The sequence below is a fragment of the Schistocerca piceifrons genome, chromosome 5, assembly GCF_021461385.2.
Source record: "Schistocerca piceifrons isolate TAMUIC-IGC-003096 chromosome 5, iqSchPice1.1, whole genome shotgun sequence".
In the NCBI taxonomy this organism is placed as follows: Eukaryota; Metazoa; Arthropoda; class Insecta; order Orthoptera; family Acrididae; genus Schistocerca; species Schistocerca piceifrons.
The window spans coordinates 478661071-478681290 of NC_060142.1; the positions used below are offsets into that span (position 1 = coordinate 478661071).

General features: G+C 37.1%; 1 protein-coding gene across 2 annotated transcripts in view; it reads right to left on the bottom strand.

The window, feature by feature from the left end:
• Positions 1 to 20220, bottom strand: part of LOC124798109 (EH domain-binding protein 1) — a 187264-nt gene that overhangs the window by 126026 nt on the left and 41018 nt on the right. For both annotated transcript variants that reach the window (XM_047261365.1, XM_047261364.1), the window contains exons 5-7: positions 17663 to 17761; positions 13604 to 13799; positions 5004 to 5067 (exon numbers count right to left, since the gene is read on the bottom strand). In XM_047261365.1, the coding sequence (XP_047117321.1) occupies positions 5004 to 5067; positions 13604 to 13799; positions 17663 to 17761 (359 nt within the window). The remainder of the gene's footprint in view (positions 1 to 5003; positions 5068 to 13603; positions 13800 to 17662; positions 17762 to 20220) is intronic.

Here is a 20220-nt window from a genome sequence, read left to right on the forward strand (position 1 = left end):
TTTACCTTCTGGGGTATCATATATGGGCACATAGTTTTTCTCTTAGAACTACAGTACTTTGTGTTCAGCAATACACTGGATCATTCCATCGTGTCTGCAGAATGTTGACTTCACAATGAACAAGAAGCTGCTTGCCTAGTCCAGTAGCTAATGTACTCTACCTTCTATTGAGCAATGTGAGATTCTACTAAAAGATACAGACTTGACTTTAGCACTTTACCCACTCTGACAAAGGCCTTTGAAAGCTAAGTTCCTCAATGTGTCTGCCTCCTTCTGGAGGTCTCTTCGATAATGTAAATAGTTATCTACCCTCTTACAGATATTTACATTCCATCCTGATTTTCTTCCCCCATAATATATAAGTAATTATTATCGTGTTTATGATATTTTCTTATGTGTGTGTGTTGCAAGAATTTATAAACTGTAAAATCTACATGGTGTGTAATTCATACACTACACTATAGAATATACAACCAAACAATAAAATTAAAATAAAAGATTGTTGCGAACACATCAATGAATGAAAACAATGACCTTCAAAATTCAAGTGTTCATGCAATTAACATACTACAAAAAGTGTTACACAAACAGATTTGCGAAATTAAGAAGAAAGCTGTACAAACTAAAGAAAACATTATATCAAAGTATAAATTCCAGCATAAGGAAAGACAACCACTCATATTCTGCAGATGAGTAAGTGATAAACAAATACATGCAAATTTCTGGGATGATATGTGTGTTTATCTAGATATACACAGAAAGAAAGGCATAGTAACTTTAAGAGGAACAAAAGAAAAGAATGTTACTGAAAAAGTAGAAAAACAGGAAAAATTCAAAATGGGCAAGCTATATTAATACACAGCATTTACCACAACTATTGCAGAAAAAACAATAGAGAGACAGAGAGACCCTTAAACCAGCCTATTGATGGTGATTAGTTCTTCTTCTTCTTCTTCTTCTTCTATATCTCAAACACTTTCAACCAAAAGGGCTTCCAGATTTAGTACTGGTGCATTTTCACTTCTATTCCTGATCAGAATTTAACATCTGTTCATTTTGCACTTCTTTTCTTCATACTTTTACCGCCTTCATTGGTTCTTAGAAATGCTAGTTATACAGCATTGGTGACCATTATTGAATTTCCGGGTTACCATGCATGTCACTTCTAACTTATCATTCCACCTCACAGTTGTACTTCTTAAACAAAGACAGTGGTCAGGTGTATGAGAGTTTTTAGCAGTCTACAATGTAGGAAAAGATAGCTAGCTACTTACCAAAAAGATGACACACTAAGCTGCAGACAGTCGTACGTAAAAGACACTTACACATACGCCTCTGGCCACAGCCTTCATCATAAAAGACAAACAGACACCATTTATTCGCTCAAGCAAGCACACACACCCACACAACCATCCACACACACACACACACACGACCACCAATTTCGGCAGCTCAGGCCAGAATGTAGTCTTTTTGTTGTGCCTGTCTGTGACTCAAAATTTTCCACTGAGTAGCAATCAATCCTTTTCATAATATTGTAATAATTCCGTCCTGGATTTTCCATTGTTTAAGTTATTTCAAAGGTATTATATAATCCAACATATTTTATTGGCTTGTGGTAATCTTTTCATCTCTGTATCTACTACATGCAAAATCCTGAATAATGTGTCTGACATTTTAATCTTTATCAGCTCCTATCTTTTTTTGCCCCTGCTTGTTTTTTCCAGTGCCAAGTTAGTTTGTGGGTACCTACACTTATCTCCTGCAAAATATTCTTTCTTCTGACAAAGATTCTCCATAGAGTTCTTTTCTCCTCAAATCTTTCTGGTGTGTCTCTAGCATCTACTTTATCTACCCATTTTATTTTCATAGTACCAAAAGTAGCAGCTATGACAGACACAGTATTACATTTTAAATGTGTCCAGTTTATTCACTATCAGTACCCCATTGGTCCAAGTTTTATTTCCATATAATAGTTGGTTTGAGATATGCAATCTGAAGGTTTTTTTTTTTTTTAAGTCAATATCCGATGCCAAAAGTCTTGTCACAAAAAGCTTTCCTCACTAGTACACATCTACTTCTGACAGCTCCATTGGCTGTGGTGTCTCGAGTAATTTGCAATTCCAGATAGCCACATTCCTCCGCTAATTGTATTAGGTCTTCTCCAATTTTGAAGTATAGCAAATCTTTATTCTCTTTGTTACAATGTTCCAACCCTTTCAACTATGTTTTATTTACTCTTCATTCACATTGTGTATTAGGTAACCTATCTTCTCCACTCAATATTTCTACTATATTATTACACTTTTTACCAAATAGACTTTGTTGTTTGAGAATATTAGCATTGGTATCTGTTCATTCACATTTCTAAGTATGCTGATTAATTTACTTTCCTTGACTTCGTTGTGTCTTTGACAGTTCAACAGTAGCAATGATAAGCTTTCCCTTACATCCCTTTTTTATTGCTGCAAGTTTTGCATCCATACATTCTCATTGCTATCTCTTCCTAAATGACAAACATTTTACTGGTTGTGTTACTATTGGAAAACGTAGTAGATGTATACAAAAATATGATAGTATTTTTACTTGTAGGGTGACACTGTAGATACCTTTCAGTTGTAAAATATGCATAACTGGGTTTACTGGTTATCTTATCTACTTGCTGATTTCATTTTAGTATTCTAGCCATGGGCACTGAAATTTTACACAATATTCCATTTAATTAGAGACAACCAATGTCTATTTTTTGTATCTTTAGCTTATTGCAATTTGTTTTAAATGACATAATCTGTGTTTCCCTAAGACTGCAGCTTACACTTTTTTGCTGTTGATCAATTGTTTGTTTGTTCTGTTATGGTTTTGGTTATCTGGCTATACTAAGTTATGATCCATGATTAATAAGCAAGTGCCAAAAGCAAATATTATCCTTTTGGACATGCCATTACAGTCTCCAGAGGGTCAGACATATATGTGAAGAGGGTGAGCATATCCCTTGTGAGAGTCCTTATTTTATCCCACATTCCAATATTTTGGTTCTTGTGATGCAACCTGTGGAAGTGGCCCTATACTTTGTATTTTGATAGTACAGCAAAATCCAAAATATTTGAAGAACTTGTCGTTGCATGGATCCAAAACTTAATCACAAAAATATTCCATTGTGCTTAACAATCGATGTGGCTTTCAACAAGGGAAAAACATCATAAATGCAATAAACAGTTTTGTTTGGAAAAGAAGCACATCATTAGATAAGAGTGATCTCACAAAGGCACTTGATTCTGTAAACCATTCCTTGCTTTTTCAAAAACTTGACGAGTGCAACATTAGGGGCAGTGCCCTAAAATGGCTTAAATCCTACTCATCAAAAAGAAAGAAATGAGTTAGCTTTATTGTAATGGGGCTTTTTTATGTGGAAAATAATATTTCAGGGTTTCCCATAAGGCTCCATACCAGGCCCAGTCCAATTTCCGTTCTCTGTTACTGATTCACAATTACATATCAGCTCCCATTAGTTTTTCTCACATATGACAGTTCTGTGCTAGTTACAAATTAGGATGCAGAAAAATTTCCAAATATTTGACTGCTACTCTCAGTACCTTACAAGCTTTATTTCAGTTAAATGGGCTGGACATTAGCACATCTAAGATTCACGAGATACAATTCAAAACTAAACCGGCAAAACTCAGTTAACATAGTGCAGATACTTAAGATACAGAAAAAAATCATTTGGAAAATGTGCACTGTAAATGATGAACACGTCACCCCTTATTTAGAAAACTTACCCTCCCATCCCTATATATTTATGATATTATTATCTTTTTGTACCCCAAATAGGAATTATTTGAGGGAAACTATTTTGTTCATACATGTGATACAAGAAACAAAGAAAGAGTCTAAACATGGAAGCTTTCGAGCAGAAGGGCTTCTTCTGAAATAGACAACACACACACACACACACACACACACACACACACACACACAATGCTGTTCACACACACAACCACTGTCTCTGGCTGCAGAGACCTTCTGACCAAAAGCTTACATGTTTAGTACTCTTTTTGTTGTGCCTGGCTACAAATCAACATCTTCACTATATGGTGAGTAGCAACCTATCCTTTTCCAAACACTGTCATTACTCCATCCTGGATTTTCCATTATTTAAAGAAACAAAGAAAATTGTATGCTCCCCACCACCACCTAAAACTTCATACCCAGGCACCTCAATATATGAAAATTAAAGTTTATCCTAAATAAAAAGGGAACAAGTTAATGCAGGTGAATTTATGTCCACTGAAAAGAAAGCTACATGAGGGCGCTGATACTGAAATGCTATTACTGAGTGCATGAATTCATCCAGGATGAACCAGTAATTTGAGCTGGATGCAACTTATGAAAATAGAAAAAAAAGGTCACAACCCATTTGTGTGTGTGTGTGTGTGTGTGTGTGTGTGTGTGTGTGTACTTTTACTAGAGAGAACAAGATCTCAGTAGCTAGTCTAAATGCTACTTCCTGTTGTGTGTTCTGTGCATCACATGTAAGTCAGCAATAGGCGAATGTTTGCCATGCCTTTATATTATGTGTTACTCCATCTGGGAATTTCCACTGTTGTTATACAATTCACAATTTCATACAGAAACAAGACATTAATGTCTTAATGCTCTAGTTTGTCACGTAGATTTTTACTGAGCACACAGTCCAAAACATTTATCTCCAATTTTTTACTTATAAACTCTTATTAATGCTACATCAAGCATTTGAGGATTGTAATGAATATTTAACTCTGAGAACAAACAACAACAGCATATTTCTGATGTGCCACCTAGCAACAAGTAGTTTTCACTTTCTTCTGTTTATTATGTAAACACGTGTATGACAGCATACTCTAATCTCCAATAAGAAACAATGCCACCCTTCATACAAATATAATTTCTTATGTATCAATCAACTATGAACCATTTTTAAGAGTTGAACAAAATGCACAAATGGTAAATATGTGAATGATTACCTGCTCAAAATTCAGAGGCTGCAAATTCAGGCTCAACTTTCTTTTGGGAGTACTCTCCTTTTCTCTGCAATGTATGAAATTGTGGATCAGACAACTAATAAAACAAGAAATGACTGTACTCAACAAAATCAACAATGAGCTTTAAAAAAATAAGAGCTTAAAAAAAAACAGGTAAACAACCTTTATTGATGCATACTAGATGCTAGTTCAGCAGTATTTACCTTCAGGAGATGAAATTCCAGTACAGTTGACACATGTTTTGAAGTAATAAAATATATAGTCTTTGAAGAAGAAATATTATATAATTGAATTTTTGTTGATTTTTTCCTTACTTGGCCAATTAGTATGCTTGATTCTCAGCACATCTGTTGTTGGCACAGTAATGGCAAATTTTAAATTCTTTATGGTGAAAACTATGTTATACCAATACTGAGTAAGACAAACACAGGAAAGAATAGCTGGAAATTCTGCATAATTGGATCATCACACATATTGTATACAATACTGCATAAATGCAAAAGTGTGTGCAGTGATGGCACATTAGTATTTTTGTCACATATTACTCAGTGTTCGAAAGCAGTTTTCAAGTCAAAGCTTCAGTTCATGAAAGTGGACAGTGTTTCACAACACAGCCTTTTTACCAAAGAAGAAATTGTTTCTCACTGGAAAGTACCATATGAAACTGTGGATTCATTCCTGAGAGTGACTGACTACCATAACAAAATTATAATATTATCTATATCCCATAACATCACTCACTAAAACTAAGAAATTCTGTAGTATATTGGCTGCTTTATTTTAACCAACTGGCTGTTATTTATTGTGATGAAATGTTTTCATTACTCTGCACTTTGTTGGTGTCTGCTGAAGATGTTAGAATATTCATTTAACTGTAAGTTCTCCTGTAAATGAAAAACAGATAACATGTGAAAACATGAGAAGATTCAGTTAATTTACTTACACAGCAGAAGAATTAAATCTCTACATGAACACTTTGGAAGAATTGTGAGTAGATGCAAGACTAGAGAACTAATCTGCGAGACTCTCACAGACACAACACCTCAAGTGAAGTTTCTTGGTGAAATATCCAAGCATTTTGAAGTACATACAGGAGTTCAACAAGGAGATGGCCTCTTTCTGTAACTGTTTAATATCGTATTAGACAAAATCTTTTGCTGGCAATCTATCTTCACAAAGAAATCAAGTATGCCGTAGAGAAATTACACGATATAGCATCAAAGACAGGCCTTCAAATATTATATGAGGAGACTCATTTGATGGAAAATTTACATCATCAATATATCAGATAATTTCTACTACAAGTGAAATATAGGACAATTTTAAGTGTGTCTTCTTTTAAATATCTCACAGAAATCATAATACCATGAGGACTAGACAGTAAAGCCAATTTAGAAAGTGTGTACAGAACAACACAGAATCACTACAACAAATGAGTGATATCCCATTAGGGGAAATTTCAGTATTACAAGACAGTTGTTTTATGTGGCACATTAAATGATTTAGAAACTACATTAAAACTGATGAAATTGGAAAGTAAGAGTGAAAAATTCACAGAAAAATATATGGTCCCATCAGTATAAATGGCATACGGATTAAAAGCCTGTGCACAGCAACAGACACGGACAAGAGGTAAAAGACACTTTAGGTTCTATGGCCACATCTACAGAATGGATGACACCAGAGTAATTAAAAACTTAATATAGGATGTAAAGAAATTAAGTATCAATTTTGTAGAAAATGATGGTGTAAGGGTAAGGCGTATAATTATGCTGGTATGCTGCAGGTGCACTGCAAATGTCAAATTTTTAGTTGTTACTGTAAACTCAGAATTGGCTTCATGGCACCACTAAATATGTGTTCTGTTGTTATAGGTATCTGAATATTGTGATGTTAACTGTGCAGGAGGGGATATCCACTGTAGCGGTGGAGTGATAGAGGTTGTAATATGGTGAAATTCAGATGAGATTTTATCGCTGATTCCATAAAGCTGGACCTACTGGTAAGGCAATTCAACAATTAGTGAACTAATTCAAATGCCCCGATCTCCGCCGCTCAAATATGCACTGAACGTAGTCTAAAGTCGGTGTAGCGATTGTTGGTGTAAATGGTCATTCCACTCGATGGTACATAAAGTATTGTGATACACGCTGAAAAAAAAATGCCGTACCATCTGCATGTTCTCCGCCAATTACAGGATGAGGATTTGGCAGAGTGTATGAATATGTACCATGCCTAATTATTATTATTATGGACTTGCCAAACTTTAATAATGCTTACTGTGATAATTCAATCTGTATATTGAGCAAGCAGTAAAGGAAACAAAAGAAAAATTCGGAGTAGGTATTAAAATTCATGCAGAATAAGTAAAAACTTTGAGGTTCGCCGATGACATTGTAATTCTGTCAGAGACAGTAAAGGTCTTGGAAGAGCAGTTGAACGGAATGGACAGTGTCTTGAAAGGAGGATATAAGATGAACATCAACAAAAGCAAAACGAGGATAATGGAATGTAGTCAAATTAAATCGGGTGATGCTGAGGGGATTAGATTAGGAAATGAGACACTTAAAGTAGTAAAGGAGTTTTGCTATTTAGGGAGTAAAATAACTGATGATGGTCGAAGTAGAGAGGATATAAAATGTAGACTGGCAATGGCAAGGAAATCGTTTCTGAAGAAGAGAAATTTGTTAACATCGAGTATAGTTTTAAGTGTCAGGAAGTCGTTTCTGAAAGTATTTGTATGGAGTGTAGCCATGTATGGAAGTGAAACATGGACGATAACCAGTTTGGACAAGAAGAGAATAGAAGCTTTCGAAATGTGGTGCTACAGAAGAATGCTGAAGATAAGGTGGGTAGATTACGTAACTAATGAGGAGGTATTGAATAGGATTGGGGAGAAGAGAAGTTTGTGGCACAACTTGACCAGAAGAAGGGATCGGTTGGTAGGACATGTTTTGAGGCATCAAGGGATCACAAATTTAGCATTGGAGGGCAGTGTGGAGGGTAAAAATCGTAGAGGGAGACCAAGAGATGTATACACTAAGCAGATTCAGAAGGATGTAGGTTGCAGTAAGTACTGGGAGATGAAGAAGCTTGCACAGGATAGAGTAGCATGGAGAGCTGCATCAAACCAGTCTCAAGACTGAAGACCACAACAACAACAACAACAACAACAACACTGTGATAATAGGATCAGAATATGAACAGAGCTACTTCTAATACTTGCAGGCTGTGCACAGTTTTTGTACGAGATTGACAGATTTCAAGAAAAGTTACTTATGAATTTCATACAGTGACTGTGTTTGTTAGAAATGTTTGCAACACACGAATAATTACAAATATGTTCGGTTACTGCACTCAAACATTATTATTACATGACATCAACTGTGTGCAGTATGTGGCTAACACTCCATATGTGCAAAAATTATGATAGATAAGACATGATCTGGCCCTAAAATATTGGTTATCTAACATCGAAATGCAATTAAAGTGTTTGAACTGCAAGCTTTATGTGGACCTCATTATTTAAAATAGCCTACTTCAGATGACCACTGTTCAGCCAGATTAGATGGCGGCACAACTACTGATGCAAAATTAGCACATGTAAACAGAGTTATGTTTCACAGACAAAAATCTACAGCCCACAATCCTTCGCTGAGAACTCCATCAGTTAGGAAGTGTATCTGGATACGTAGCAACACTTTCTTTTACCACAGCTTGTGCAGGATGAAAGTGTCCATAACGTCATAGATATGGGTACTTTTAAATGATGTGTTTCCTAGAAGATCGATAGGCATGCAGAACCCATGATATGGGTGGTGCATTCTCAATTCCTCATACCCAAGGACTACTACATTTGAGGATACATCACAAGACTTGTGTTTCACCAACACTGTATCATCTCATTGGCAGAGCACTGAGACTGCATTAGACAAGCTGCTGCAGCTATAGCACCACAAATGCCCTGGAAATGTCTTTCATGCGGCAGCCAGGAGATGGGAGCTGTGGTGGGATGCAAATGGTGCTCATGCTAAATGTAGCATGTGATAAACATATGTCACTACAAATTATTTCAATAAAATTCATACTTAGCTGTATAATAAATTCACAAAAGGTAAAAATCACTAACAGTTAGAAGTTAAGCAGGACTTATGAGAAATGAATGCCACGAATGACATCTTCAGACAATGCAAAGCATTTGGATTTATAGTAGCAAATCACACATTTGCAGAGATCAAATGTTCTCTAACTGGGCATAAATAAGGATTATTATTATTATTATTATTATTATTATTGTAATTGGACGAATATACAGTTAAGCTTGACATTCGATCATCTTAAACTGATTTATGAATATTTTTCATTTATAGACATTGCTGACTGTATCCAAGAAGGCAATAGTAGCCAACAAAGATGCCAGTAATTCACTGCACTCAATGCTGAATGTTGGTGCTGTATTTTACAAGAGAATTCAGGTAATTTACAGGAAGATGATGGAAGCAAGACTGTTAAAAGCATTTTATGGTGACTTGGGCAGAAAATGTAGTGTACAGGCAAGGACAGGAAGAAAAACTCCAATAATATGCCAAGAGTGCCTGTACATGCCTACACTGAATACAGAAGAAACTGCAGTAATAAAATTACTCAATATAATACAAGATAAAAAAAGTTAGGTCTATCATGAAAACAGACCAGAGACCTGCTCAAAAAAGTGTCCTGAATTTTCTGCTGATGGTATTTGACATATTCAAAGATAGGATGTCATTCGATCAGAGGAAGATTTTTTATGAACTTACAAGTGGCCATGGTAGTACATATGTATGTGTAGTCTACCTCAAAGCATTTATTCAAAAGGTAGTAAGTTTTCATTCTTTTTTGTGTGCCTGTCAACAACTCTACACTGCTACTATGGGGTGAGTTGTCTCCTTTTCACATAAGGCATTAGTGACTCTTAAAACATTTAGTTCTGAGCAAGAGTACATGTGAAGCCTTCAGTGACTGCCATAGAAGAGTTTTAATAAGGGACCTCTCCCAAAACATGAAAAAATTCTGGTTGCATGTAAAGTCTGTAAGCTGCACCAAAGTTAGTAAACCTATTCTGCCAGCCATAGCTCAAAACTGGATTTCTTGTTTATCATGAGGACCCACTTTAACAATTAGGCTATCTGAGCACACTTCCATGTCTAGTTAAAACTTTCATTGTCAATGGTGTTTTTATCATCATTTCCATGCATTTATAGCAGAGGTTCATAAACAGGGTAAGTGGGAGCAGTACCAATGGGGAAATGGAGGCAGTGAAGAACAATGACTTACACTGCCACAAGCAACGTATATTAAATGAATTTAACAAGTGGCCGGTGGTGGCCACAGCAGACAGTTTTGTTGCACCAATGGCAGTCAGTGTATTAATGAACTGAAATGAATGAATGGACTGATGGTGATGAAAGCAGGAGATTGGAGTTGAAGTCCTGGCCTGACACAAAGAACAGTTTGCACTGGTTTCACTTCATGAGACTGCCTCTTCACAGATTTTACCCCATCATTTCATTCACTCAATGCATTTCATTATTGTACATGAATCTTGCGGCAGGGTAAGCCTACATCTAGTCCCTGCCCCAATTGTCCTATGACTATATATTCCTTGGGAGAACCTATGATACAAGATGTGGCAATTTAATAACCACACTAGTGCTACGAAACATTTTATTTGCCACCAATTACATCATAAAATTTATCACCTTCAATATATTCTTCTTACTGATTCCTACAACAATCCATAAGAATTTTGCATTACTCACAAAGCAGTGTTAAAAGGCTGTTTCTGTCAGCTTGTTGAAAACCTTCAGCACTTTTGCTTTCACCACTTCCATAATGTCAAATCATCTTGTCCCCTTAAGCACCAATTGGACTTAAAAGGAGCCACCACCACAGGGGACCTGGCCAGCGAATATAGTGAGTGGTCCAACATGGTGATGCTGCATTCCATACGGAACGCCTTTACAGACAAGGTGGAATGGGTTGATGCATTATCTTGACGAAGCACCCAGGACTCATTGTTCTAAAAATCTGATCATCATTTCATGTCATTTGCATTAGCAATAAATATTTGCTTCTGTACACTTCCTTTAACATGGCACGAGTTTGCCCCAGTTTCACAAGAAACTTCAGGTTAACTTTTTGCTCCATCTGAACACAGGATGTCCACCCAGATGCCAGCACAAGGACTTTAGTGGATGTCTGTTATCACAGGACTGAGTGATGTCTAACTATGCCCACTGAACACTGAATGGAGAAGCATCAACTGACACAAACATGTTAAGACCTGGCACAGTGCGCTCACCGTTTACTGGTAGCAGCACCAATCCAGTTATTTAATTGTCATGCCACGTAGTCTACAGAAATCACATGTGGAACACTAGTGACAATGAGAGTTTGACTCAGATTTGGAAGTATGTTCAAATAGCCTGATCGTTAAAAGACTGCTCATAATAATCAGGAAACCTATGTTAAAGTGCAAGTATTGCATAAATAGTAAATTTTCAGTTGTCGCTATAAGTTTGTTAATATCCAGGTTTAGCATGTCTGAATAGTTTGCACTGATGTAATTTCACATTACTACACCTTCACTGATTTCATCCTCATTGTTCCACTATTTTCATTAACAAGAATTTAATTACTTCCACAAAACTTACAAGTCCAGACACTCGTGAATGACACAAACTGAAATCAAGGGTAGCAAAGCTACTGCAGTAATGCTGAACTCCGCTTTCAAATGATCTGTCTACAGAGGAGTATCCAGGAGTACTGGCCCAATTCGATCATCAAACCACAGCAGATATGATTGACATAGATATTAGTGCAGCAGCTTTGAGAAGCAAATAGAATTGTTGAAACTGAGAACTGCCACAGGACCCAATGGAACCTTTATCATATTCTATATAGCATTTATGGATGAGTTAACACCTCTTAACTATAATATACTGTATATCCCTCTCAGAAAGCAAAAGTGTCCAGCACTTTAAAGAAAGCACTGGTTACAACCCCCTACAAGAGTAGCAGCAGAATTGATCCACAAAACTACTGTCCAGTATTACTTGCATCCTTGTGTTGTACAAACTTAGAACATATTCCAAGCTCAAATACAATGAGATGACTGAAACATAATTAACTACTCTTGCCAAGCATGGATTCGGAAAACATCAGTCACATGAAACCAAACTCTGATTATTCTCACAGGGCATCCCGAATGCCATGGATCAAGACAACCTGGTAGATTCAGTATTTCTTGACTTCCAACAAGTTTTTGACTATCACATCAGCAATTATTAACAAAAGTACAATCAAATGGGGGTATCAAATGAGATTTGTGACACTATTGAGTATTTTTTGGTATGGAAGATGCACATGGTGATCTGGGATGGAGAGTCACTGACAGATGTTGAAATAGCTTCAGAAGTGCCACAGAGAAGTGTGTTGGGACCCTTGCCATTCCTGCAGTAATGTATTAATGACATGGCACACAACAGTTTGGTTTGTTAAGTGTACAAGCGCATTCCATAGCACAATCCTTTGAAAACAGTGGAGTACAACTTGAGTTCAGCCAGCCAGTCAGAGTGTGTCACTAGAGACAGCAAATACCAGTTTGTGTTTTGATTGATGCATGCAACTGTAGGAGAATATCTACTTCAGAAGTAAAAATTAAGGTTGGAAACTCTGAGATTACTATTGCTGATGGAAAAAAAAAAAAGCAAGAGATGCCGCTCCAAATCTGAAGTAAGAAGTATTTGAAACTTACTTCTTAACTGTTAATATAAAAATGACAAGTAGGATTTCCAAAACATATCTCCACCCATGGGGTCTATTCCACCATCTGATTCATCATATGTTTCACTTTTCTGCACATTATAATGGATCTGAGATGATGAGTCTTGCAGTTTTCATACAAAATGTGGCAAAACTGCAGAAGCTGTCATTTGCCCCGTATAAAGTGAGTGATGTTATCTGGACTTAAAATTAAAACATAAGATTGCCATTTACATGTGATTACATCAAGATACAGCATATCTGGAAGTCCTTCAAAATTATTCAATATACAGAAGACTAACTGAAATTTGTTCTCCTACTTTATACATATAGCAGACTTTACTTTCCAGCTTTACTGTTTTATTCTTATTTGGAAGACTTTTTTAATAAAAATATTTTTACTTTAATAAACATACTGAACATAGCATCATACTGAAAATGAGAAAACGGATGCTATTTTTTATATAAGCTGGTCCAGCATTCTTAGAAATCCGTTTTTGTCAGTAACTGTATACCACTTTTCCACTAGTGTCAGCTTTAGAGAATACAATCAACAAATGTCTACTTTCATGCTCTTCAATGAAGCCGAGCAACACATCCCATGCAAAACTATTATAACTTCAATGTTTACAATTTAGTGCTACAAGATACTAGTTTTAAAATTGTTTACTACATTCAAGAACAAAAAGTTTGTCAAAAGCTTTGCAATAAACAAATGAACAGAGTACTGTGTCTTCTACTTTTGTGCAATTGAATTAAAAACAAACAAACAAACTCACTGAATTTCCAGGGTCTCTTGTGGGGCACCATGAGTACTGCTTTCAATCATGCTTTTGCTTCTTGCATCATCACTCTTTTTATCGAGTTCAGCGACAACATCTGGAATCCCTGTAACTACTGAGTCCCCCATGAAGCTCATATTTTCAGATGCTATAGGTGTTGTTTCATCTTTAATATAGGAGGACAAACTTGCAACTGAAAAATTGACAGATCCCTAAAATCAGTACAAACTAACAGAGAATAAATGAAATATACACAATATTTACGCAAGTGTAAAATGCATTTAGTTGTTGCAGTACCTGCACACAATGTAATTAAAATCTGCTTTAATGTGAAGAGAGATTCTATATGTCACTAAAACAAATAGACACACAAACTGCCATAAAAGAGAAGAATGACTGTTAAACAGTAGCCATGTCATGGAATCAAAACAACTAATTTATCAAAATAGTGCACTTACAATCTCATGGGAATAATTACAACCTCCTACGGTACTCTACTGGTTGTATGGAGATTAATGGGCCACACTATGGTGTCACAAGTGCCTCGTTCACAAAATAAGCCCCAAGAGGATATTGTTGCCAGATTGTGGTAAAGGCTGTCTGGTTGTATTGCTACGGTGTGTTGAACTGAGGTATTGGGGACAATAACAATCCTTCAGTTTGAAGTAATTGCATAAGATATAAAATGAATGTAGGGTCAGGTCCGCTTGTAGACTGGGGAGTAGATGGGGACCCTGATGCGCTCACTCTGTGGTAAGAGGGCACACACTGCATATAAGCCCCAGCCAATGTACTGGAGATATGAAACAGTGACATCATAAACAACACCCCATTAGACCATGGATGGGAAGAGAATTCAAGCAAAAGTGGGAAAGGAATAAAGAAAATAGTGAAGATCACGAAGACACAGATGATGACAAAACAAGATAAAAAAAAGATAAAAGAAAGCCAGCAGGCAGAAGCCAATATGAATGCGCTAGCAGAGAAATACTTGTCACTGAGACCTAAGAGAAGACCTTGTATGTGTGTTATCAAAGGATACTGTGAATTACAGTGGTCTATAGCCCGTAAACTGCTCATGAGTCACTGTATATGTGACTTGGTGCGGACGTAGTGAAGGACACACATAATTTCCATCCATTCTGTCATATAAATACTGCATCCACTAGGCAGGGAGTGATGTTCACTGGTCCTAGTGCAAATGAAGGAGTATCAAACATATCTGGTCTTCAACTCTTGAGCCATCGGAGGAAGAACAATTGAAGGGCTCTGCACAAGAGAGTGCTATGCCACATATTCCTCTTATCCAAGTTGGTAGTTTCCTCATTGTCTCTAGGAGCAGCACAACCCACTATCTCTGTTAGGTTCTCGTATCAGGCTACAGTTAGCAACTCAGGTATTCAAGCTTCTTATTGTCTCAAAGAGATCACAGTGAATATTTCAACACAAGTAAAAAAGAAATTTAAAAAAACCACACACACAAAATGGCATTGCCTGATTGTAGCAGTGGAAAGACGTCAGTATGGAAACAGCTTTATCTTTCAGGAAGCTGTTCTCTCAGATCTTGAAAATAAATATATTCCTCACACATCTGACCAAGAATCTTCTGGGAAATAGACATCTGGGGTATGTATTACATTTTCTTTGATATTGTGGCATAGTACTGCATTGTTGAAAAATTTGTCCAGTTAATGTTGCATTGTATGCTATAACCAAAATAATTTATCTGACCTTTACACAATGGGTAGGTAATGTATTTAGTATATTAGGAGGTGCATATTTGTATATTAAGCTATTACAGCATGCTAGATTCAACATAGACCTTGTAACTCTTGAATAAGTAGCATAGTATTCTGCAGTGCGCATAGCACTATACTGCCAAAATTTTATCCAATGTATTTATAGTTTCTCAAAGTCAAGGTTTAATTGCTATGCAACAATAATAACCACATGCAGGTTGTTGACAGTCTGATTATTTCTAAAAAGGCCACAATAAAACAATGTGGTGATATCCATTTTCAGGACGAGGATGAAACTACCAATAGACCAACCATCATGAAACCTATGAAGATTAAGAAATCTTACTGGAGAAACAGAAATCCAAATAGCACCCAAAAAATGAAGAGGCAAGTAAGATGAAACAAAGGTTCTGCCTATGTCAGTGATAGAACAAAAGAGAGTTACTGGGCAAAGGAGCTGGAGCCTAACTGTAAATGCAAAAAACAGTGCTGGGTATTAATAGAAGGTAAAGCTTCCACAAATTTTAAATCTTTCTGGAATATGTTCAATTTCAACACACACAATGTATAATTTTTTTCTTGCATTATGGCAAACACAGTTACAAGGAAGAGCGTAAAAAAGGGCAAACATACCAATGAATCTAGAAGAAGCTTTAGCTATTCGTATTCAGTAAACATTTCAGGAAAACATGTAGATATTTGTCATGATTAGTTTTTGTCTTTGCATCAGTTACACAATAACAGGGGATATCTTTGAAACATTCGGAAAATAGTAGTACAGGTTCTGTGAAAACTGATGGTAGAGGAAAGCATTCAAAACAGGCCAATGTTCGCCTTATTCTGAAATACCAATCACATTCAAGAAGCCAAAACCCAACTGAAGTTTATCTGGATTATGACTTAACCATACAGTCTCTTTACACAAAATATTATGTACCTTGGTGCAATGAAAGTGGTCATGATACTGTCAGTGTCAACAAATACAGATGTATATTTTGAACACAGTTCAACATTGGATTTAAGATCCCCAATCAGATACAGGCAATAAGGGTGATAAGTTAATCATAGCAAAAGAAAATGCCAGCATGACAAACGACCACTAACTTTGAAAACTCGAAGCCGAACACAAAGCACATTTACTCAGAGCAGAGTGAATGAAGACGCTCCTACAACAGTGAGCTGAAGAAGCAAAGGAAAATGCTAACATACATGTGATAACCACAGATCTTCACAAGTGCTTCCTACTCCTATGAAGCGGTGTTCTACAAATGCTAATTGTGTCCAAAAGCCTCTGACACATTTAATGTTGTGTGTGTGCACTATGTTCTGTTGCTTGTAAATGGCACATTTTCTTTGCAACTTAAGTTTTATTTTGGTGTTATTCTCTTGTTTATGTTTTATTGCTGCAGTATTATTCCACAGTAGTGGGCCAAAGTAAAATTCTTTGTTGGAGTATCAGTTCTTATCAGTTAAAATTACAGAAAATTAACTGAAAATTAAAACAATGAGAAATGCCTGGAAATTTTAAAAATTTGCAGGTTTCTCACAAATGAAACAATTCCCTCATTTTTCCTGGATTTCCTGAGGGTGTGGTAAATGTAGTAGGTCTGCGAGGCAGGGTTTGTCGGCTATGAGGAGTTGTGAGGGAGGTTTGGAGGCTGTTGCAGAGGTAGTGGATAGTAGTACTCCAAGGTAGGAGTAGGAGGTGAAGAGGCTGGAAAGCTTTTTGGGGTGGTGGTGTGCATGCTGCCCTAGTTCATGGAAGGAAAGTTTCACTGCGAGAGATGGGATGCAGGAATTTGGAATTTTAGAGTAGGAGAATTTTATGGATGGTGAGGAGGTGTTACAAGAGGTTTGGGCCTGATTTGCACAGATTTACAGGATGGGATTCTTGAGGAATATGGAATCGCAGAATCTGCACAGATAAAAGTCATCTTGGAAGGAGGGTTTGCAGTGGGTAATTTGCTGGTCAGGGCATTTGTGGAGACTCGATCAACTATACAACAATGGAGGAACAGTATACGGGACTGTGTTCTAACTAGGCATAGGAAACTTTTCTTTATTGGTGCAAAAGGAAGGAGCAATGAATCATGGGCGAGGATAAAAAATGTGTAAAAATATATAAACAACTGTCGGGAAAAACTCTCTGCTCCAGCCTCCTCCTCACCCCCACCACCCACAGACTACTTTTGAAACCATTAAATTGCAAAAAAATATAATGTTCCAGAAATATTTTCTGTGGTTTTTTACCTGTAATTACTAAATAAATCTGTTGTTTCTAAAACTGAATGTAACATCTATGTCATTATATACTTACCACTGATGGGTGTGCTAGCAAATTCTGACTCACTCAAACTATTAGTCAACAAGTCAATCTGATTTGCAAGATCCGCCACTTCCTGAAGTTTTGAACTATCTGGAAAATGAAACAGCAGCAAGTCAGTCACATGTCACAACAGGAACATTACAGCAATGGCTGAATTTCTGACTAGACCCACATGCAAGTAAAGAGCATAATGTGTTGTGTGTGCTGAATAGGTGGAAAGGAAGGGATATCAAGTAGCCAAATGCAAAAATTTGACAGACCAAAGAGCATAATGTGTTGCATGTGCTGAATAGGTGGAAAGGAATTTGACAGATCATAATTCCAGAGTTCTACGAATTTTCCCGGTATCCACTACACTGTTTTTATTTTGGTCTTCACATACTCTTTAAAGAAAAATTACAACATTTATTTCTTTTCAAAATTACATAACCAGAAAATGATTAAAATCTCAGAAATGTCAGTTCAAATTTTGTTTTAAGCCACAGCAACAAACAAACTTATTTTGAACACACAACATTCATCAATTTTATACTGCTGTCCATCTACGAATACTTATAGGCATAAAAAGTCAGTGTCATTTGGTAAGCTGTGCTTCAAAGAAACTACTCCACTTTTACAGTACGGAGAAGTTGATTCTGAATGTTCAATGTCAGGTCACTTTGGGTGGAACCCACAAGGCAGTGCTGCATTAACAGGCACAAGCTGGTAACTGCCAGTTTTGCGAGATGTGGGTTACAGTGACAGAAATGCCAGCGCATTATGAAGCCAGGATAACCAAGTGCAGCAGTAAACTGTACTGTGCAGCAGAAAGTGTGTCGCACATGGGGCAATGTCGTCACACCAGAATAAGTCTCTTGTTATGGGTGATGTAAATAGGTGCCGGGTTTCAGTGAAACAAATGTGTGTAAAAGGCATGTAAATAAGTCTGCACTTTGAGGTAAGTGCTCATTTCTCATCACTGGAAACCAACAGCAGCACCACCGCAACATCAGAGGTACACTAGACCATGAGACAACTGGGCACCACCAGCAGCAGCCATGGGTTCAAGACCGAGCTGCACCTGCTGTCAGCTCTATGCCCTTCACAGGACCTTACAGCCCCAGTGACCTGCCATCTGTGCCTGCCACCTACAATGCCGATTCCTTCATGGGCTTTTGTACCACAGTGGCAGCTGTTGCCCAACTTCTACCACAGGGCAGCAATACATACCCCACCCACAGTAGTCCCCACATACCATAATCGAGCGCAAATTTTAGTACTGCATGGGCAAAATATAACTTTTCGTGCGCACGTCATTTTAGTAATAAGAACTTGTGTCTTGAAGGTAGGTGCAATGTGAAACTAGGCACCAAGTTTTATCTGTGATGCACCCTTGAACTGACTGATGTTCTGTATGAAATGGATAATTTTAATCAAGCTACTATATTACAAAAACTGACAATCTTACTGTGAAGGAAAAAATGTTGCCTAACAATATGTGTTTTAAATATTAAAGAGGTTTTGTTTCATCCAGTTCAGGTTAAGGGTAATGAACAACCAACTTAAAGTGAACACATGCTGGAATATTCACTCACGCATCATAATACTGAAAATCAAAAGGCAGAGCTTATGGAGGGAAGGGATCACTGTGAGGGACATGATCATCAGCTCCTGATGTCATTTGCACAGCATTTGAATCTGATCTATTGCATAAATCTTTTTGGCCAATTGATTCTGAGTTGTACAAAACTGTAATATAAGCACATCACTAGGATGGAGTGGCATAGTAGGGCAGAGATGAGAGCGGCAACCAATAGGAAGCAAACAAAAAGACGTAGTGGGCAAGTCATATTTAAGCTGGTCTTTAAAGTGTGAGAAGCTCATTTTTAAGGGTGCAAGTTTTGGTGACATTTGTGTGATTGATTTTTAGGTGTCTAGTGGCCATTTAGTACAACTGTGGAGACTGATTACTTCGCGAGTCCACTGCAACATAGAATTTTTCAGAAAGCGTGATCTTAGAGGAAGTGGAAAGTTTCATATGGAAGTGAGTTAATACATATAAACAGTCTGAACTGTTTTAATTATGTATAGCGAGAAATAATTTACGTCTGCTTTGAGAATTCGGTTGTCTGCCAAAGTGGACTGAAGTAACTAATGCCACCACTAAAATTGCGTTTAGGGAATGAACATTATAATTTCAAAAGTGTTTGTTGTTGCTTTGTTCATTTGTTACAAGCTATGAGCTACAATGATCAGCCAGAACATTATGACCACCTACCTAATAGTTGGTATGTCCTTTGGCACAGATAACAGCAGAAACATGTTATGGTGTGGAAGCAATGAGCCCCCCATAGGTCACTGGAGGGAGTTGGCACCACAGACACATACAAGTCACCCAATTCCCGTATATCCTGGGCAGTGGGATTAGCCCTGACACTATTTCCAACCACATCCCAGACGTGTTTGGGTTCAGATCTGTCAAGTCGGGGGGCCAGCACATCAATTGGAACTCGCCACTGCATCCCTCGAACCTCTCCATCATACTCGTGGCCTTGTGAAATGGTCCATTA